Source organism: Anolis sagrei, chromosome X, assembly GCF_037176765.1.
Source record: "Anolis sagrei isolate rAnoSag1 chromosome X, rAnoSag1.mat, whole genome shotgun sequence".
In the NCBI taxonomy this organism is placed as follows: domain Eukaryota; kingdom Metazoa; phylum Chordata; class Lepidosauria; order Squamata; family Dactyloidae; genus Anolis; species Anolis sagrei.
Genome location: NC_090034.1, coordinates 31,407,211 through 31,429,790, shown reverse-complemented (window position 1 = coordinate 31,429,790; position 22,580 = coordinate 31,407,211). Strand labels below are relative to the sequence as shown.

General features: G+C 44.9%; 1 protein-coding gene across 3 annotated transcripts in view; it reads left to right on the top strand.

The window, feature by feature from the left end:
• The first annotated feature begins 26 nt into the window (after positions 1 to 26).
• Positions 27 to 22,580, top strand: part of RAD9B (RAD9 checkpoint clamp component B) — a 33,674-nt gene continuing 11,120 nt past the window's right edge. For 2 of the 3 annotated variants that reach the window (XM_067473096.1, XM_067473097.1), the window contains exons 1-9: positions 217 to 531; positions 1,448 to 1,518; positions 3,927 to 4,076; positions 4,550 to 4,664; positions 6,381 to 6,480; positions 14,722 to 14,828; positions 14,941 to 15,047; positions 15,360 to 15,424; positions 15,908 to 16,027. In XM_067473096.1, coding sequence (XP_067329197.1) covers positions 441 to 531; positions 1,448 to 1,518; positions 3,927 to 4,076; positions 4,550 to 4,664; positions 6,381 to 6,480; positions 14,722 to 14,828; positions 14,941 to 15,047; positions 15,360 to 15,424; positions 15,908 to 16,027 — 926 coding nt within the window. In that variant the 5' untranslated portion in view covers positions 217 to 440. Of the gene's footprint in view, positions 532 to 1,447; positions 1,519 to 3,926; positions 4,077 to 4,549; positions 4,665 to 6,380; positions 6,481 to 14,721; positions 14,829 to 14,940; positions 15,048 to 15,359; positions 15,425 to 15,907; positions 16,028 to 22,580 lie in introns of all 3 variants that reach the window. The other variant, XM_060786018.2, reaches the window with a different exon arrangement.

The following is a 22,580-nucleotide window of genomic DNA, read 5'->3' as shown; positions in this document are numbered from 1 at the left end:
AACCAACTGACTGGCATACACTTCCGGCCCGGTTGCGTGGCGGAACCTCTTCGGAGGGAAGTCTCTTCGGCAGTTTCCCATTATGAGCCTCGCACGCGAATGAGAACCGGAAGTATATAGTCTCCGCGCTTGGAGAGTTCCCGAACCTCTTGGGCCTCTTGTGTTCTTTTCTTCTTCTCAGGCTGCGTTTCCCGCCTTTTTTGCGCCAGTCCTTTCTGAAGGGAGGCTGCCATCTAAAGGGCCTTTGGCGCCCTTTTCTCACCATGAAATGCGTTTTGGTGGGCGCCCATATAAAAGGTAGCGCCCGAAGTTGAAGGGGCCCCCGCTTTTTGACTGGGAAAGGCTGCCTTTGCCCTCCATAGGGTCCTGGACATGGGAAACGCGACGACCAGGAGCCCCAGTGTTGGTTGAGTTCATTGCATTGCCTTTCACATAGAAGGATGTGTGTCTATACACACACACACATATATATATGGTACTCGCCAATGCCTGGGTTATTTGAAGAAGGCCTTGTTTGTTTTTGGATGAGAGGTAATATCAGTTTGATGATTTATTAGGTCTGTCTGCCAAGTTTGATCCAGGTCCGTCGTTGGTTGGGTTCAGTGCCCTCTGGATACAGGGTGAACTACAACTCCCAAAAATCCAAGTCAACTCCCCCTAAACCCCTGCAGTATGTTCAGTTGGTCATGAGGCTTCTCTGTCAAGTTTGGTCCCAGTTGGTTATTCGTGGGGGTCGCAGTGGTATGTTGAAGTTGGATCCAAAGCAGGTGAAAGTATTCCAGATCCCATCATCCATGGTCCATCCTCCCCAAAACCCCTCCAGTATGCTCTGTTGGTCATGGGGAGGCTGTGTGCCAAGTCCAGGTCTGTCATTCATGGGAGTCACAGTGCTTTGTCCAAGTTGGAACCTAATCGGGTGACAGTACTACAAATCCCATCATCCGTGGTCCATCCTTCCCAAACCACACCAGGATGTAAAGAGGGTCATGATGGGGTCTGTGCCAAGTTTGGTCCAGATCTGTCATTTGTGGGGGTCACAGTGTGTGGAAGTCAGAGGCCCAGCCAGAAAAATACATTGCTGCACCACCCTCCACTACATACATACAAATATACATTATAGAATATAGATGATGATGATAGATATAGATAAATATAGTTAGGTTTTCCTTCCTTTGAGACACATTTCCTGAAGGTTCCTTATGTAATTTAAGGTACACGCATCAGGAAGGCAAGGAAACTGTTCTGAATAGGAATGTCTAGGACATTTTCCAAAAATATCAGTATCATTGTATAATTCAGTACTTACCACCCCACTGTCATCTAAGAAGAAAGAATCAAATGAGAATCAAAGGCTAAAATGGGGGGGGGGGGGAGCTTTAAAGACATACAAAGAAAATGGTATGTTGGATGAGAATGTAATTCCAGTTTCCAACCCTTTTCTGTACAGTCTTTGGCAGAGCCATCCATGCCGTGGCGCGCATCAGTGAGGAATTTTGGTTTGATCCCGTGGAACAAGGAGTAAGTCTCTTTTCTGAGTCTAAGGAAGGCAACCTGGGATTCAAGGAGGATTGGAACAGGGGGAAAATAACAGTTGTCCCTTTTTGGTAGGGAACAACTCCCAGGAATCCTCTGCCCTCCCAGTTTTCTAGCTCCTTTTCAAAAGTCCCAGTTTCTCTATCCTCCCAATTTCCCCCCGTTGTCCTTAGTTTACTTCAGTGGCTGTGATGGATAAATATATGATGTATGGTTTGAATGAAATGGGATGAAAGAAGTATGGTTGGGGTCTAATTGGGTTGAAGACACAATTCTAAAATATTGAGGCCTGGAAAACAGCTATACTCAGGAACTGTAATTAAAAGTTGCTAATGAAAACTGACAATGATTAACTGTTGACATTGCTGACTTTAACTTTTGGTGGGAAAACAACGTCTTTACATTATCAGTTACAATTACTCTTTAAATTAAGGAAATGTTTACAAGATTCCTTATGTTAAGAAATTAGTCAACACAAGGCACCTTACATTTACCAACACCAATTAAGAAGAATCAACATCTAGGAACTGATGGAGTTTAGCTGGAAAAAACATCCATCATTCATTTACAACTTTGGAGCAACATCAGCAAGAAAAATTGCTATATAAGAGACCTTATTACAATCCAAAAAGTGTGGCAGACCAGAGGAGTGTGGTCACCCACCACACTTTGCTCCATGGGATGGAGAAAGATGGTGTATGTACGAAGGTTATCTGGAAAGTTACAAGGCATGTAGCTCTTGTGGGGAATTTTCGAGGGGGAAGTTGGTATCACTGCTGTGTAATGGGAAGCCAGCAGAAGCGAACAAGCAGTGCCAGTCAGTAGCTTATCAACTGGCGTTGTGGCAAAGGTTACAGATGAGCATCTTCATTCAATTTCCCTCCAAGTGTGAAGTTCGCACTGTAATACGCTACCTAAATGCTAAGGGCATGAACGCTGCTGTGATTCATTGCGAAACTTCCCAGAGCCATCCAAAATAAATGTGGGATACTGATGACAGGAGTCTGTCTCCTTCATGACAATGCGTGTCCGCACACCACTCATGCAACAGAAGAGTTGTTGACTTCATTTGGCTGGGATGTTTTAAGCCACCCCTATCACAGCCCCGAGCTCGCACCCAGTAACTTATCATCTGTTCACTAAATTGAAGGAACACCTTGGTGGAAAACACTTTTCTGATGACGATGAGGTGAAAATCGAAGTGATGGACTGGCTGTAAAAGACAGAGGGAAACTTCTATGACACATCATTATTATTTGTTATGCTTCTCATGTAGATATTATATTATTATTTTTTATTATGTGTAGAAGTAGTTAGCAGTCCATTCAGGCTCTTTCTACACTGCCAAATAATCCAGATTATCAAAGCAGATAATCTAGATCATCTGCTTTGAACTGGATTATATGAGTCTACACTGCCAACTCCAACTGCCGCTTTGAGGCCACAGAGTGAAGAGAGGGCAGCCAGGAAGACAGCTCTATCGTGTCTTCTGCAACATCACTTGGGATATCATTTAACTTTTGATAATGTGTCATTTTTTATTTGTTTGTTTTTTGGGATCTAGGTGGGGTGCTTATTTTGTCCTTGTTCAGTTTCTTTACAGCATTGAATGTTTGCAGATATTTGTTGTAAATCGCCCTGAGTCCCCTTGGGGAGATAGGGTGGGATATAAATACAGTTTTTATTATTATTATTACTATTATTATATAATCCAGTTCAACATAGATAATCTGGATTTTATGTGGCAGTGTAGAAGGGGCCTCAGTCACCAGGGAAGAAGAAAGGAAAAAATCTTGCTTTTCCCAGTTGTTTCAGACAAAAGGAAATTGCTGCAACTTCTCCCAGCTTTTCAGTTCTTCCTCATGAATCCTATCTATCTATCTCCAGTCAATGACTAGCATTAAAATGAACAATAAAAGATAAGTAAAATGTAAGTTTAGGCATTAAAATGCAATTTTTAAAAACAGAGTTAAAACAATATGGAGTACGAGAGAATAGAGATGGGGAGGAATACATTGATGATTATTATTATTATTATTAAAAGCAAGATTAGAATTTAGTTTATATGAATAATACTGAATAACTTTTGCCATCTTGACCACACTCCATTGGCTTGTCCATTCGGACATGAACAATGTATAATTGTAATGATACTAATATATTTCCAGAGCCCTTCTCACCCAAGAGACCTGTGTCTGACCACGATTCTTGCCCCAAATGTTAAATTTGTCAGTATTTTTGTTTCTGCAATTCTGAGAGCAAGCAAACCTGCATTGCTACATATTTTTGTTCATCGGTGACTCAATGCTGAGATTATTTCCTGATGGAAAAAGTGGGGCAATAATAATAATAATAATAATAATAATAATAATAATATTTAATGGTATCCACAGCTTTCCTTGCGGTCTGTGAATTCCTCCAGATCAGCCTATGCCTGCATCTTCTTTTCCTCTATGTTCTTTCAACACTATTCCTGGAGAAATACATCTGAAACAGATCTGTATAAAAAGCACATACCGCTTAGATGCAAATTAGTAATAAAGGTAAGACAGTATATCCTATTGCTTGCTACAAGAACAGTTTCATTTAAAAGTATGAACAAAAGACGACTTCAAACAAATGAGTGCCAAATGGCAGATCAATTAAAACTAACTGTATATTATGTAAAAGTATCATCTAGCAAAATGTACATTTATTGAAGCAATTAAACTGTTGAAAATAAATATTATTTCCCCATTCTTTCTGAACACATTAAAGGAAATGTTATCAAAAGAAGTATTTGTTGGTGGGCTTTTTGACCTGCCTATTAATCCTGGAAACATTCTTACTGGAACCTTTTGTTACCCTTAATGTTATCTGTTTAATGAATGTAGCTTATATCAGTAAGTATTCTCAATGAGAATTTTTAAATACACATTTTATTACCGTTGCCCTCTCAACACTGTAATGAGTCTATTGCAATGCTAGCTTTCATCTTAAGGAGATGTCTGTATTAATAATGCTCTCCTTATTTCAGGCAGTTCTGCCTCTGTTTCGTTCCTTGAACACACTGGAAAGGAATGTAGAGAAATGCACCATTTATACCAACTTTAGGGCCTGCCATATTGTTTTTCAGCTTTTCTGCAGACATGGTCAGTCAATTATTTGGGTCTGAAGGTGGCCGATATAATTAAATGTATTTAAATGCCTGACCTATTATTTTAATATATTTATTTCATAGAAATATGTTTCAATATATGTATTTTACATTTTTAATGATGAAGTGTTTTAACTATGTTGCACCCTGTCTTGTGCTTCAAGGAGGGGGGACAAGATATAAAATTATTATTATTATTATTATCATTAATATATTTATTTTATAGAAATACATTTCAATGTATGTATTTTAAGTTCTGTAATGCTTATGAGGATGTGTTTTAACTGCTGTGCCCCAGCTCACGCCTCGAAGAGAGACGGATAAGAAGTTATTGTTTTAATATATGTAATTCATATAAATAGATTTAATATATGCATTTAAATTAATAATTTATGAAGAAGCATTTTATCTATGTTGTGCCTTGCATCAAGGAGAGGTGTGTAAGAAATAAAATTATTATTATTATTATTATTAGTAGTAGTAGTAGTAGTAGTCATAAAAGCTGGACCTGTTGTAGTCACTGATCGGGGTATAGCGTGGCTACCTGTGCTTGACTGGGTCACACTCCCCCTGAGAACACAGGTCCACAGCCTGGGGGTCCTCCTGGACTCAGCGCTGACACTTGAAGCTCAGGTGTCGGTAGAGGCTGGGAGAGCCTTCGCACAGTTAAAGCTTATGCGCCAGCTGCGATTATACCTTGAAAAGTCTGACTTGGCCACAGTGGTCCATGCCTTAGTTACATCTAGACTGGACTACTGCAATGCACTCTATGTGGGGCTGCCTTTGAAGACAGCTCGGAAATTGCAATTGGTGCAAAGATCGGCAGCTAACTCCAGGCTATTAACTGGAGTTAGCTATAGGGAGCACATGATACCCTTACTAACGCTGCTCTATTGGCTGCCAATAAGTTTCCAGTCCCAATTCGAAGTCCAGGTTATTACCTATAAAGCTCTAAATGGTTTGGGTCCTGCCTATCTTCATGACCACATCCCCCATACATCAGTGCGGGCTTTAAGATCTGCCAAGGAAACCCTCCTCTTGGTCCTCCCACTGTTATAAGCTCGGTTGGTGGGGACGAGGGAGATGGCCTTCTCGATAGTGGCCCCCCGGCTTTGGAACGCCCTCCCCAGGAAGATTAGGCAGGCTCCCACACTGTCCTCTTTCTATAGGGACCTGAAGACCTGGCTGTTCAAACAAGCTTTTGAGAATGCCTAGTCCCTAGTTGATCTACACAATAGTTATGCAGCCTTGCACTTCATCCCATGCCCTCCTTCCATGGATACAGCTTTGCACTTATCCCAGCCCCTTGTCCTAGTGTTTACAGCCTAGCCATGTTTACAGTAGCTTACTGCCATTGGTTGATGAGCACTGTTTTTAATTGAGTCTTAAGTTGTTTTATATGCCTATATTTTATTCAACTGTATTATATATGATATTTTGTTTTATGTTCTGTTTTTGGGCACCTTGTGTAAACCGTGTGTAAACCTTGTGTGCCGTGTGTAAACCTCCCTGAGTCCCTTTGGGGAGATGGTGGCAGGATACAAGAATAAAGTTGTTGTTGTTGTTATTAGCCTTGATCAAATTTCTATAAATAATACTAAAAAAATAAATATCAAAGAGACCAATTCAATTAATGGCACATCATGCAGAAGTTATTTGACATTTATACAATACTGTACACCGAATCCTGTGCCCTCTGCTCTCTGCTCAGGTGTCGTAAAAACACATCACCTCACTTTTCAAGAATGCGAACCTTTGCAAGCCATCTTTGCGAAGCATCTGTGCCCCAACGTCCTGAAGATCCAGTCGAGGTAACAAACAACCCACTTGATATTTTGAAGCCGCTCCAAAAATACCCCCTTGTACATATGTTGAGATTGCTCTAATAGCAATGGCTGGATAAGAAACAGAATAATAAGGCCACAAGAGAAAGTGTCATCTGTTTTTATTAATATATTTATTGTATAATAAAAAAATTTAACACAATACAATTGCCTTGTTAGACTGACTATTCCCAGTTTGATACTCCCCTGCCTATCACTCACAGTATTTTATACAAATACAGCTGTCAGGACGCGGAACAATGGCTTCAAACTACAAGAAAGGAGATTCCATCTGAACATGAGGAAGAACTTCCTGACTGTGAGAGCCGTTCAGCAGTGGAACTCTCTGTCCCGGAGTGTGGTGGAGGCTCCTTCCTTGGAAGCTTTTAAACAGATGCTGGATCGCCATCTGTCAGGGGTGCTTTGAATGCAATATTCCTGCTTCTTGGGTTGGACTGGATGGCCCATGAGGTCTCTTCCAACTCTTTGATTCTATTATTCTTGCTTCTTCTAATTATATCCATTACATATTCTTGTGGCACATTTTTCTGATTGTTCATCCATCATGTTTCTTGGTCCTTTGGTGGTTTCAATTTGCCATTCCTTTTGCACATTTAGCTTTCGGTCTCCAAGCCACTTTAAGTCTCCTTTGTGGAGAGAAAAAGTGGGGTGTAAATAAATTAAATAAATAATGATAATCGTCAATCATAGAATAATAGAGTCAGAAGAGACTCGACAGGGACAAATGCAAGATACTCCACAGGCAGAAAAAATAAAATGCAAAGATACTCAATGGGGGACACCTGGCTCGACAGCAGTGCTTGTGAAAAAGATCTTGGAGTCCTTGTGGACAGGAAGGTGAACATGAGGCAACAATATGACGCGGCAGCTCAAAAAACCAATGGGATTTTAGCCTGCATCAATAGGAGTCTAATGCCTAGATCAGTGGTTCCCAGCCTGTGGTCCATGGATCACCACTGATCCGTAAGAATGAAAATATGGTCCACAGCCTCACCATTACTACACCATTGCCTCAAAACCACGCAGCAACGAGACTGACTGGTCTTTCTAAACCCTTTTATAGTGCCAAGGCAACAGGGATGTCAGGAGGGGAGAGGTGGACTACCCACAAAAGATTACTACTACCACATCAGCTCTATATTAAACCATATTAAATATGGTTTTCTGTGGGCAAGCAGATGGTGACTACTGGATGGCACATGTTCTGTATCAGAAACGAGCTGATGTGGTCTATCCAATGCAATTTTCTGAATCAGCACCCCAAATAAACCGAATTTAAAGTTGACCAAAAACTGATTTGTAAACCTTTTGGTACTAATGTTGGAGAGGTTCCTGGTCATAAAAGGTTGGGAATCACTGGTCTAGATCCAGGGAAGTCATGCTACTCTTCTCCCCCTCGATGGACTGTCACCTTGTCGTGGTGAGGGGGCTTGCGCGTTCCGATGAACCTGTAGGCACAACAACTGGAGTCGTGCACTCCCAGGAGTGGCCGCGGGGGAGGTTCCAGACCAAGCACAGTCCGAAGACCCAAAGACCTCAACGGCGGAGCAGGCGGAGGATAACATGGCACATGTTACAACGGCTGCGAAGGCGGAAAAGGCTGCAACAGACTGAGAAGCCACGGTCATTGTGTTAAACTACATCACCAGTGGAACCTCACTCTGTGAAGTTTGTGTGTCGATCAGTTGTGCACTGACCTCCACACATTAAAAAAACCCACGCACAGGCGTCTTCCAAAGAAAATAAAAACCAACCAACCAAAGTCCCATGGCGATCAGCAAGTGGCGACGGGGGCAGGACTGTGAAATCTGGAAGCCCCTAGTCACAGACTGGCACATGGGCGGTGGGTACGGACTCAGTCGTTCTACCTCAAGGTCCGAGGCAGTTGAGTAGTTCGGCAGCTGTATCCGCGACTGAGCAGCCCTTTTTAGGACCCACTCTGCTCACCCCACACGGGGAGGGGGCTAGAAAAGGTGCCCTAAACATAGTCTGCCTCACTTATCCCTGACTGGACTGCCGCGTCCAGTGGGGTCACCACCCTGCGGCCAAAAAAGAAAAATGAACTTCGGTACGTGGAACGTACGGACTCTGATGGACAACAGCGGCAGTGAACGCCCCGAACGCAGAACTGCCATCATTGCAAGGGAGCTGGGACGCTTCAACATCGACATAGCAGCCCTTCAGGAGACCCGGAGAGCAGGAGAGGGACAGCTGAAGGAAGAAAAAGGAGGCTACACCTTCTTCTGGAAGGGACTGCCCGAAAAAGACCAAAGAATGCACGGAGTTGGCTTCGCCATCAGAAATGATCTGATGAAATATCTGCCCGAAGCACCCACTGGCATCAACGAACGACTCTCAACCCTCCGAATCGATCTTGCCAAAAACCAACGGGCAACCATCATAAGTGCCTATGCACCAACACTAGATGCTGACGAAGACATCAAGGAGAAATTCTACTGTCAGCTGGACACCGTCCTATCGGGGATACCCAAGGAGGACAAAATCATCCTCCTGGGGGACTTCAATGCAAGAGTCGGGCGAGACTTCGACCTGTGGCCAGGGACCATAGGAAAAGACGGGGTTGGAAACAGCAACTCAAATGGCATCCTGCTTCTCACCAAATGTGCGGAGCACAACCTTGTCATCACCAACACGCTCTTCCGCCAGAAAAACAAGTTCAAGACATCATGGAAGCACCCCCGGTCAAAGCATTGGCACCTCTTAGACTATGTAATCACACGCGCCAGAGACCGCCATGACGTGCTCCTCACAAGAGCCATGACAGGTGCTGACGACTGCTGGACTGACCACAGGCTAATTCGATCCTCGATGGCTATCAAGATCACTCCCAAGTGCAGACTCCAAGGAAGGAAGACAAGGCGCAAAATGAACACCCAAGCCCTTCAGGAGCCCTCCAGACGAGCCCATCTCCAAACAGCACTCAAGAACCAGCTACCCACAGTACACCCCGAAAATGTTGAGGAACATTGGAACAAACTGAAGACCTCCATCATCCAAGCCTGCGAAGAAACTTGGATACCAAGCCAAGAAACATCAAGACTGGTTTGATGAAAATGACATCGAGATCCAACAGCTAATTGACAAGAAAAGGAAAGCCTTCCAAGCATGGCAGAGAGACATCAACTGTGCTGCTAAGAAAAAGATCTATGCCAGTGCAAAAGCTGAGGTCCAAAGAAGGACAAGAGAGCTCAAGAACATCTGGTGGACAAAGAAGGCCTAAGAAATCCAACACCTGGCAGATACCCATAATGCTCAGGGATTTTTCAAAGCCACAAAGGTCATCTACGGACCAAGAAACCATGGCATACAGCCTCTACGCTCATCAGATGGAACCAAACTCCTGAAGGACCAAAACTCAATTGCACTACGTTGGAAAGAACACTACCAAAGCCTCCTGAACCGCAGCTCCAATGTGGCCGAAGAGGTCCTGTCACAAATCCCGCAACAACAAACCAGGGATGAGCTTGCAGCACTGCCCAGTTTGGAAGAAGTCAGCAATGCCATCAGCCAACAGAAGAATAACAAAGCCAGTGGACCAGACGGGATCCCTACTGAAATCTTTAAAGAGGGAGGACCTGAGCTGACACACCAACTCCACCAGCTCATAGAAAAAGCGTGGGTGACTGAGAAAATCCCAGCAGACTTCAAGGATGCCACCATCATCACCCTCTTCAAAAAAGGGGAAAGAACAGACTGCGGAAACTATCGAGGTATCTCCCTTTTAACCTCTGCTGGGAAAATCCTCGCAAGAATCCTTGCAAACCGCCTTCTGCCCCTCTCAGAAGACACCCTCCCAGAATCCCAGAACGGCTTCCGTCCCTCCAGAGGAACCGTGGACATGATCTTCACTGCACGACAGCTCCAAGAAAAATGCAGGGAACAAAACCAACCTCTACATGGCATTCATCGACCTTGCAAAGGCATTCGACACAGTGAATCACAGCGCTCTCTGGACCGTCCTCCAAAAAATCGGGTGCCCAAGCAAATTTGTGAACATCCTGCGGCTCTTCCATGATGACATGATGGCAACAGTCTTGGACAGCAGTGGCTCCCAAAGTGACCCATTTAAAGTGGAATCCGGTGTCAAACAGGGATGTGTTATTGCCCCAACTCTTTTCTCCATCTTCATCGCTATGGTACTTCACCTTGTTGATGGGAAGCTTCCCACCAGAGTGGAAATAATCTATCGGACAGATGGCAAGCTATTCAACCTCAGCAGACTGAAAGCCAAAACCAAGGTTACAACAACATCTGTTATAGAACTCCAGTATGCTGATGACAATGTCGTCTGTGCGCATTCAGAAGATCTACAAGCCACTCTAAACACCTTCGCAGAAGCGTACGAGAAGCTCGGCCTGTCATTGAACATTGAAAAAACCAAGGTGCTTTTCCAGCAGGCACCAGCCAACCCCTCTCCAATGCCAGTGATACAGCTTAATGGTGTAACATTAGAAAATGTTGATCATTTCCGCTACCTTGGCAGCCACCTCTCCACCAAAGTCAACATTGATGCCGAAATACAACACCGCCTGAGCTCTGCAAGTGCAGCATTTTCCAGAATGAAGCAGAGAGTGTTTGAGGACCGGGACATCCATAGGGATACCAAGGTGCTTGTTTATAAAGCTATTGTCCTCCCAACCCTGCTCTATGCCTGTGAGACGTGGACTGTCTACAGACGTCACATGCAGCTCCTGGAACGTTTCCATCAGCGCTGCCTCCGGAAAATCCTGCAAATCTCCTGGGAAGACAAGCGGACAAACGTCAGTGTGCTGGAAGAAGCAAAGACCACCAGCATTGAAGCAATGATCCTCCAACATCAACTCCGCTGGGCCGGCCATGTTGTCCGGATGCCTGACCACCGTCTCCCAAAGCAGTTGCTCTACTCCGAACTTAAGAACGGAAAACGGAACGTTGGTGGACAGGAAAAGAGATTTAAAGATGGCTCAAAGCCAACCTTAAAAACTCTGGCATAGACACTGAGAACTGGGAAGCCCTGGCCCTTGGGCGCTCCAGCTGGAGGACAGCTGTGACCAGCAGTGCTGCAGAATTTGAGGAGGCACGAGTGGAGGGTGAAAGAGAGAAACGTGCCAGGAGGAAGGCGCGTCAAGCCAACCCCGACCGGGACCATCTTCCACCTGGAAACCAATGCCCTCACTGCGGAAGAAGATACAGAGCAAGAATAGGGCTCCACAGCCACATACGGACCCACAAGGAAATCCATAATGGAAGACCATCTTACTCGTCCAACGAGGGATCGCCTAAGTAAGTAAGCTACTCTTCTATTCGTCCTTGGTCTGATCACACCTGCAATAACATTATGTTCAATTCTGGGCATCACAGTCGAAGGGAGATGTTGACTCTAAGCTGAAATGTGTCCAGAGGAGGGTGACTCAAAGGATCAAGGGTTTGGAGAACAAGCCCTATGAGGAGTGGTTTAAAGAGCTGGGCATGTTTGCCTGCAGAAGAGAAGGCTTGTTTTCTGCTGCTCTGGAGACTAGGACACAATGACTTCAAACTACAGGAAAGGAGATTCCACCTGAACATTAGGAAGAACTTCCTAACTGTGTGAGAGAGCTATTCAGTAGTAGAACTCTCTGCCTATGAGTGTGGTGGAAGCTCTTTCTTTCGAGGCTTTTAAACAGGCTGGATGGCGATCTGTCGGGAGTGATTTGAATGCAATTCTCCTGCTTGGCAGGGGGTTGAACTGGATGGTCGACGAGGTCTCTTCCAACTCTAAAATTCTATGATTCTTGTCTATGATTTCAGGACTATGTGCTATGTTTTTAACTGCTTATTTAAATATATTTATATGTTACTATTCTGTAATTTTAAGGCACATGTATTTTGTATGTTTTATGTCTTAACGCAGCATTGAATTATAGCCAATTTGGAAGCTGATAGAGCGGGGTAAAATACAACAAATAAATAAGACCACATGGGCCATCTAGTCCAACCCCCTTCTACCAGGTGGGAACACACAATCAAAACACCCCTGAAGGGTAGCCATCCAGCCTCTGTGTAAAAGCTTCTAAGGAAGGAGCTTTCACCACACTCTGAGGCAGAGAGTTCCACTGTTGAACAGCTCTTACAGTCAGGAAGTTAATGATAACCTTTAATTAATAATAATTATAATAAATCGCTTCCATGTATTTTCACATAGGTCTCATTTTATTTTATTTTTCCTTTTGCTAATCTCAATTTATAGGTTAACTTTTCCTATAGCATTATAGCCCATATCCTATGTAGCCAATTCTTTAGTGGTAAATGCTCTCGTATTTTTCCATGTTATGACCATTTCAAGTCTTGCAGCACACCACATGAGATTTTTATTTACCAAATCCTGATTCTGAATTCTGAATACAGAAATCAGAGGTAAAGCTCCCCTGAAGTGTATTGTTTCCCACACTGTTTGGCTTATTATTCGGGATAGAACTTCATCCCAGGTGCCAAAAAAATAAATACGACCAGATCTTCAGCCTTTTCCTAGATCTCTACTGCCATCTAATGGAGAAACTCGAAATAGGCAATAAAACGGAAATGCAAGAACATTAATCTAGATTGGAAGGGGAAAAATGGGGGGGGGGGGGGGAGTGCATTTCAATTATAAGTGAATAAAAGTGGGCGAAATCTTAAAAGATATTATGGAGTCCTAATATGGTTAAATTAATTTCCAATGATTAAGAATTTGAATCCTAGTTGAAATGGAGAAATGGATGATACAATTAGGACTTGATTTCAAATATTATCTTTTTGATTTCACAGAATCTGAAATGCAGTTATGTTAAACATGAAGTAGATGTCATAGTCTGACCATTGCTATTGCTTGAAGAAGGGAAACATCAGTTGTGTCTTTAAAGTGTGTTTGTGTGTGTGTTTCAATATTTTGTTGTTTTAGTTGAATTTACTATAATTTAAATGGGATGGTGGCTCATGTTGGCGGAGAGGGATTGTGGAGTGGGATATTGTGGGAATTTTGTTTTGGAGTTTGTATTTGTCTTTTGTTGTGTTTCTTTTGGGATGAGGAGGCCTGGAGAGTTTGAAAGCTTTTGTGCCTTTGGTTTAGTTTGCCTATATTCCTTTTTACTTTTCCACGAGCTTGGGTACCCAGCATTGCCCGGGTTATTTGAAAAAGTCATTTTTCCATCGCCCCAACCCCACCAGTATTCAAATTTGGGTATGTGTGCCAAGTTTGGTCCAGATCCATTGTTGTTTGGGTTCATAGTGCTCTCTGGATGTGGGTGAACTACAACTCCCCCAAATCAAGATGAATTCCCCCCAAAGCCCTCCAGTATTTTATGTTGGTCATGGTGGTTCTGTGTGCCAGGTTAGGTCCAGGTCCATTGTTGGTGGGGTTCAGAGTTCTCTTTGATTGTAGGTGAACAATAAATCCCAGTACCTACAAGTCCTATAAGTCAAGGTAAATCCCCCCTCCCCCCCAAAAAAACCTCTTCAGTATTTTTCGTTGATTATGGGGGCTCTATGTGCCAAATGTGGTCGAGGTCCATTGTTGGCGGGGGTCACAGTGCTCTGCCTTGATTCAGGGTGAACTACAATATCCATCCTGTGAAGTCAGTCCCCCAACACCCTCCAATATGTTTAGTTGCTGATCAATTCTGCTCTGTTTGCTGTGCCCCGCAGAAAAGAGTAGGAAAGGATTATGGGAGAGGCAGTTGGCGGGGTCATGGAAATTGCACACCAATGGAGAGAGTCAGAAACACTGGGATGTCTTTGGTAGAGGGAACACAGAAAATCTAGGATGAACGTGTCTCCGTATGAAAGCCTTCAGTTCGATGGTGGGCAGTATGGTGTTTGTGGAAGACATTGACAGGCTGTTGTACATGTTTGTGGCGCTTACTATAACCTGCAATGTGATTGGAGGGAGGGCCTTTGGCGTCTTCTCAGTAGTGGGGGTCATAGCTGTTTGTGGAAGTGAGAGTCTGTCTGTGAAAGTGGGCACCCCAGCCACACACATATAAATATTTCACTTTTGTTATGGATATAGATTTCTGGCTCTCAGCATCAGGTTGGACCTCTTTGTATTTGGACAATGCTATGATACTGTAACCTGAAGAAAAGCCAGAAAGTAGTTGAGTTTGCAGCCTTTTATGCAGTTTCCTTTTATGTCTGGCGAAACACAAGGATCAGTTCATCACCTGAGCTAATGGTCTTGGTTTTTGTGCTTTGCAGGCAGCTTTCGGATATATTAATCCATTTCCCAAACTGTCAAGAGGAAGTGACTTTAGCTGTGACGCCTGTGAAAGTATGTTTCAAGACGTACACAGAGGACGAAATGGGTAAGAATTGAACAGCTGTCTTTGGCCAATGATTTGGGATAGCAGCCTGTGTAAAGTAGTCTCAATAAACGCCTTGATTATTCACTTCTGCCTTTATCCCAATTCTTTCCAGATTTCCCAGTGCCAATGCATACAGAAATACATCTCAGTCCAGAAGAGTTTGAATACTTCCAAGTCGGAGTCGACTCCGAAGTCACATTTTGCCTTAAAGAGCTTCGGGTAAAGTTTTCAGGTGTATATATTGAATTGTGAGACATTTTGAAAGCTGGCATAGCTTACTTATGTAGTGGACTTGGCATTAATGGATTGTAACCTGCAGGGTGAATTTTAATCTTGTGTTTCATCTGTGTATATTTGATATATGTATTTTAAAAGTGCTTTCTTTTACCTTGCTGCTTTAACCATGTTGTACCCCACCTTGAACCATAAGGAGAGATGGATGATAAATTTATTATTCTTATCCTTATTATCATCATCTAATGCTCTGTAGTCTTTCATTAGAGTTAATGCATGCCTTTCACTTATAACCAGGGACTTCTGGCTTTTGCGGAAGCTCTCAACACTTCAGTTTCTGTCCATTTTGATCTTCCTGGAAGGTAGGTTAACAAGATAATTTCTGACAAAGTAAGTAGTCCTTTTAGCTTTAGAATCCCAAAGTTACCTTTGCTAAAAGAGTAATTAAAATGGTTTTAAACCATCAGTGAGCATGTATCTTACGTGCAGATGCATGAAAATGGATTTATGTAGATAATGTGCTATGTAGCTGAATCTATTTAAATCCAGGGGCTGCCTTTTGTATAATAATTGTCATCAATAGCCCTTTCATGTCAGAAAACACCCTGGCCTCGACCCAGCAGTTAAGTGCACTAAAACCCCTTCATTTCGAAATACTTATCAACTACAACTATACAACACTGCAATTAACAAGAAGCCACATTGTAATTTATTAACTCTCCCAAATTAGAGAGTGGTTTCTAGAGTCACTTCACTCTTCTTTCTTGATGAGGACCTGCCCTCTATTCCTGTCAATCAAGGGTAATGAGGATGCTGGCAGCTCAACTGTACATTTATTTTTACAGGCCAGTTGTTTTCAGCCTTGAGGATACACTAGTCGAAGCCATTTTTGTCTTGGCCACCTTAGCAGACGTTGAGAACAGACTCTCTTGTGAATCTCTGCAACTTTCTCAGGGCCAGCGAAGGTAAGAGAGTTGAAAGCCACCACCTTCTTGCTGAGTTCAGATGATGCCACTGTATTTCCCATCATCCTGGACCATTGTCCCCCAAACCCCTCCAGTATTTGAAGTTGGTCATGATGGGTTTGTGTGCCAAGTTTTGTCAAGATCCATCGCTGGTGGGAGTCAAAGGGTTCTCTAGATGTGGGTGAACTATAACTCCCATCATCTTGGATCCATTCCCCCACCCTCCACATCAGTATTTGAAGTTGGTTGTGATGGGTCTGTGTTCCAAGTTGGGTCAAGATCCATCACTGGTGGGAATCACAGGGTTCTCTGGAAGTGGGAGTGATCTTGGAAAATACATACAAACATAGTTCCCTGACGTAGTCAACTGTGAATCGCACATATGGTTATTTCTGTGCCTGCGCAGACCAGCTTCGAAACCTTCTGGAAAGATAAAACAGACATTTTTACCCCCTGCCTCGCCCCGCCCACTCCCTCGAGTATATATAGCCCGTGGCCAGGGCTAGCCTCCAGTTCTCTTGATCCGCCGCATGAAGCAGCAGCTTGAGAACCTTCAGCTCGCGAGCTTTCTGTCTTGGACTGCTCTTGTATCGGATTGTTGAGGTATTCTGTTGTCTTGACCTGGACTGCCTTTCAACTCTCTCCTGCCTGATGCTTTGGACTTGTCTGCATTCGAGTTACCCTTTTGATCCTCTGGATCTTACTGTGTTTTACTTTTTCTCTGCTTGTTTTTCAACTTACGTTTTGGCATGGCGACTACCTCTTTTAAAAAATGTTCCAGTTGCCCCAATGTTTTGCCTGATACTGACGGCCATGCCCTTTGCCTAACTTGCCTGGGAGAGGTTCATCTCTCTAAGACCTGCTCAGTCTGTCAGGCGTTTATGTCACAGACTAGGAAGAATAGAGAATCGAGGCTTAAAGCAGCCCTATATGAAAGGGCCCTTCTCCCGCCAGCTGCCCCGAGTAGGGCTGTATCTACTGAATTGCTGAACTTACCTTTGGGGCAGGCAAAGCAATCTGTCGGTTCCCTTAAGAAGAAGGTGAAAAAGGCTAAGGACAAGGGCCACCAAGATGGCCGCCAGTCCTCCTCACTGCCTCTGAGCTCTGTGAAAAGAGCGGGAAGCTCCTCTGCCGCCATCTCTTCAGCTGCCCAGCCTCCTCCTAAGCGTCAGGGAGAAAACGCACTCCCCCTGCTGGCTGATCACTCTCTACAAAAAGTTGATATGCCCCCTTCCCATTCTGCGTATACGCGCGCAGAGGGAGCGACGTTGGAGGGCCGGCAATGCCGGTCCTCTCCCCTCCAGCCCAGAGTGCGCAGGGCCAGGGAGCCGGGACCTTGAATTGCTCCTTTGATGCCTCCCGATATCCAGGAGCTGCGACTGCCAAGCTCCATGTAGGGGGCCCGCCCTCCAAGACCGGAAGTGCCTGTCCTGCGTCCGCTGTGAGTGAAGCTCCCCCATCGGACAAAAATGCTGCACCTCCGAGCATCAGAGACGATGCATGTTGCAATCCAGAGCAGGGAACGAGGCCCTAAGATAACTATCCACCACACTTGACTGTGAAAAACAATCCTTTTTTATTGAAGAAAAATGGTTACAAAATAAAGGAAAAATGCAAGTCAAAAGCCACAGCAAAATCAGCAAACATGAATTTAAATGGACAAAGCAAAACCAAAAGCCTCACTGTGAAATACTGGAACCTGTTAGCAATCCACTAACCGTACTTGATATCCTAGAAATCTTCCCAAACTATGGCCAGGGAACCAGGAGAACTGCCAAGGTCTTCATCAATTCTGAAACGATGCCTGAACTGAGACAGTCAGCCCGGCGTAAGGCAATTAAAGCTCAAGAATTGGTTCCGTGAACCGCCCTTCTTCTTTGAAGCCAATGTTTTTAATTCTTGAATTCGGGAGGATCGACGCAAACTGAGTGATTTACTTCTGTCTTCCCAAATTTGGCCCCTTCTGTTGTCATTACAGTTAACAGGTGCAGAAGGGAGGGAAAGGTCAAGGCTTCCCTTTGAAACATTCTCATGAACACTGGTACTTTCATTTTCCAAATCTACAGAAGTTCCTTCCTCACTAATTTCAGGAACATTGGCATTTTCCAAACCTACAGCAGTTTCTTCCTCACTAATTTCAGGAGCATTGGCATCAAAAGGTACATTTCCATTAGCATCAGTAAATATATTTTCATTAGCATCAGGAGGAACAAACAGAGAATCAGGTTCAAGTTCAAACTCAGGCTGAACCCCAACAATGCACGCCAAAGCGCAGGAGGACCTCCAGCTGATGGAAGGGGTGGACCATGCTCTGCTGTCGAGGTGGCGCTCCCTGGGACAGGGGAGAGTCCCTTCCCGGTACCAGAGGCCCATCATCGAGGATGGCGCTGGGCTAGCAAGAGGCCCGGGCGCTCTAGATCACCATCAAGAAGTTCCCGCAGATGCTGATACTGATCAGTATCGAGGAGCTCTAGGAGGAGGAGGCATTCTCGCTTCTCACATTCCTCCTCCGTCCGCTGGGGACCTTATGGGGTGGGCCCTATGACTTGCCCAGGTTACTGGCAAATGGAGCCTTCGGGACAATTAATGTTTGTGCAGCCCCCTCCTTTGTCGATACCTAATCAGCATGCTTATTTACCTGCAATCCCCCCTCCTCCTCTGGGGGGCTTAGGAACTGTGGCTGGGGGTTTTTCCTCTGGGGCATCTTTGCCTGCCTTTATGACTATGCCACCTACTGCCGCCCCCATGATTGTGCCTTCTAATGCTGCCCCAGCGGCTTTGCCTTGTGTTGTGCCATCTACTGCTAACCCAGCAGCTCTACCGTGTGTTGTGCCATCTGTTGTTGCCCCAGCAACTTTACTTTGTGTTATCCAGCATTCGGGTTTGCTGGATACTGTGCCAGCTTCTATGCAACCAGAGCATGAGGCTGCTGTGCCTCCTATGTTGACCGATGTGACTGACTTATCTGAACAAAAGACTATAGAACTTGGTGATACTGACTCTTCTTCGGAATCTATTGATTCTGTTCAGGTTACGGGGGTTGGTGACAAGGGGGCGATTCAGCCTGCTCATTACAACAAGTTTGCTGCTCTGGTAGAAATAATGACTAGAGCGCTTGATATCCCTGCCCCCAAGCCCCCAGAGCATGTCGAGGATCCTATGTTCCTTTCAGAGAAACAAAATACCACACTTTCTACATCCCTATCGATGTTGCCGTACCTCCTTAAACTAGCCAAAATCTCTGACATGCCCCCGTCAGATGCACCTGCAGTGCCCAGGAGGGTGGATTCCATGTATAGAATAGACCTGTCTTCTGTCAAGTGGGCCACTAACCCACCTAGGCCTAACACCGTGGTGGCAGAGGTGACAAAAACCAAATGTCCGAAGGGCTCTCTCACCTCCCCACCTGATGGAGAGGGAAAGAAGGTGGGCTCCTTGGGTAAAAAGGCACACCTCTCTGCGGGCCTTTTTACCCGTATGGCGCATTACACCACTTACATGAGTGGTTACCAAAACATTTTATGGTCAAAAATGCTTCCTTACATCGAAATGCTGCCTCCAGGCGAACAGCGCCTCCCTAGGGCAAGCCTATCCTCAACAGAGGCAGAAATGGCAGCCTCTATCCAGCACTTACTGTAAGACCTTTGGCAATACTTATGCGGGCCCTTTCAGAAATCGCTACACTAGCTCCTCCAGATACCAGGGCGGCCGTAGGACTTCCTTGTCTAAGTTCCAACCTTTTCAGAATAAGAACAAGCCCCAGTCTGCCTCTAAAAAGCGTCTTTTATGAGGCTTTTCCTCTTACATCCCATCCAGTTATTCAGGCCACACCATTGTTTTGGGATAGGTTATCCCCCTTTTATGATGTATGGTCCAGTATCACTTCAGATAGATGGGTTCTCTCCATTGTTTCAGTGGGTTATGCAATTGAGTTTGAGGAGCTACCCCTAGTGGGCCATGTTAGGGTTACCCCTGTTTCTGTACTTTTACCCCAAGAAGTTTCTCTCGCTACTTTCTGGTTGTTAAGCGTGGTGGAGGCCTCCGCCCTATTTTGGATCTCAGGGCCCTGAATAAATACATTTTGTCCAAGAAGTTCCGCATGGTTACTCTCTCCTCCATTATGCCCCTATTATATAGGGATGTGTGGTTTGCAACAATTGATTTAAAATATGCTTACTTTCACCTTTCAATAGGCCCTTATCATCGTAGTTTCCTCTCCTTCATGGTGGGCCATCAAGCTTACTGTTACAATGTGTTGCCTTTTGTCTTATCCACCGCCCCACGTGTGTTCACAAAATGTATGTCCGTGGTGGCAGCCCATTTGCACACTAGGGGAATAACAGCGTATCCTTATATTGACAACTGGTTGATTGTCTCTAAGTCATGTGACCAGCTGCAATGACATGTCTCTGTCATTTTGTCTCTCCTCCAGTCCCTGGACCTCATGGTCAATTTGGAAAAGTCTTCCCTGTCACCCACTCGTCGGATCCATTTCATTGGTGCACTCCTAGATTCAGTCACCGAGAGAGCCTATCTCCCTGTGGACCGTTTCTCCAACTTGCAGGAGCATGTCAGGCTAGCATTGGAGTCTCCCCACTTGTCGGCCAGACAGATCCAAGTCCTGTTAGGCCACATGGCTTCCACTACCTTTGTTACCCCTTATTCTCGGTTGAGACCACGGCCCCTCCAATCCTGGTTTATTTCAGTGTTCAACCCCTTCACGGACTGTCCGTCCACCAGACTCTCCCTCCCTTCTTGCTTTCGCCATTCTCTTCTATGGTGGACGGATGGTCACCGAGTACGTTCAGGACTCCCATTCCACCTCCCACACCCTACCAGGACTATAAGTGCATATTCCTCCCTCACAGTGTGGGGAGCACATTCCCACGGCCTCATCGCCCATGGCGCAGAAGAGGCCTCACTGCACATAAACATGCTAGACCTTCTCGTGGTAGGCAGAGCCCTGAAATCCTTCGAAAAGGTAGTTCGAGGAAGGGTAGTTCAAATACTCAACAACATCACGGCCATGTATTACTTGAACAAACAGGGTGGCACCCACTCCTGTCAGCTCCTGACTCTATCCATTCAGATATGGGACTGGTGCATAGAGAGAGGAATTCACCTGTTAGCCGTCCATGTCCCTGGGGGGGAAACTTGCTGGCGGACACTCTCAGCAGGAATCCGCTAGCTCATCACGAATGGTCACTCAACCAGGAATTTCCAGCCATCATTTCCAGCTGTCATTTCCAGACCAGATGGATGGCTCAAGAAATATGCTGCCTACCGGGGGCAAAAATACACCATATCACTCAGAGGCTCACCAGGCTCCTCAAACCCCATCACCGTCCTCCCCTCATGTTGATTCATGTAGGAACCAATGATACTGCTAGGCATACTTTTGAAAAGATCATAAATGATTTTCGAGCTCTCGGAACAAAGCTAAAACAATCTAATGTACAGGTGGTCTTTTCATCCCTCCTCCCAGTTGTAAGACACGGTCCTACAAGGGCAAGAAAAATAGTACAGGTCAAAGACTGGCTTAGAAAATGGTGTCAGGAGGAACGCTTTGGCTTCCTCGACCATGGACTGCTTTTCCAGGAGGATGGCCTACTGGCAAGGGATGGGGTACATCTCACACAAGTAGGAAAACACCTTTTTGCTCACAGACTCGCAAATCTCATTGGGCGCACTTTAAACTAGGTCCACCGGTCGAGGGGGACAACAGCCTTGTGAACACTACTTTACCCACAATGTCAGGGAACCGCCAGAAGGCTAAATGGAGGGCTGCACAAACACGAGGACCAAGTACCAAAAGCACTATAATCCCAATTAAACAGCTCAGGGGAAAATCTCAGGGGTTCACATGTCTTTACACTAATGCACAGAGCATGGGAAATAAACAAGACGAACTCCAACTTTTAGCACAACACCATAAATATGATATCGTAGGCATCACTGAAACCTGGTGGGATGACTCCTATTGCTGGAATGTAGACATGGAGGGCTATAACCTCTTTTACAGAAACCGAACAAAGGGGAGAGGAGGCGGAGTAGCCTTATATGTCAAAAACTCTTATGCTGCAGAAGAGATGCAAGACAGCAATCCGGGAAACCAGCTTGAAAGCATCTGGATAAGAATCAAGGGAACTGGGACTCAAAAAGATCTTGTTGTAGGCGTCTACTACAGACCTCCAGCCAGGAGGAAGAACTAGATGAAGTCTTCTGCCAACAGTTGACCAAACAGGCATAGAGAAGAGATGTAGTAGTCATGGGCGATTTCAACTATCCCGATATTTGCTGGAAAACAAACTCGGCCAAGAGTACAAGGTCCAACAAATTCCTCGCTTGCCTTGCAGACAATTTCATGGTCCAGAAGATAGAAGAGGTAACAAGGGGGTTGGCTACTCTTGATCTCATCCTAACAAATGCGGAGGGCCTGATCGATGCGGTCAAAGTGGTAGGATCCTTAGGGGCAAGTGACCATGTGCTCCTGCAATTTGAGGTACAAAGGAAGACCGAAACTAAGACAAGTCAAACCCGCATTTTGGACTTT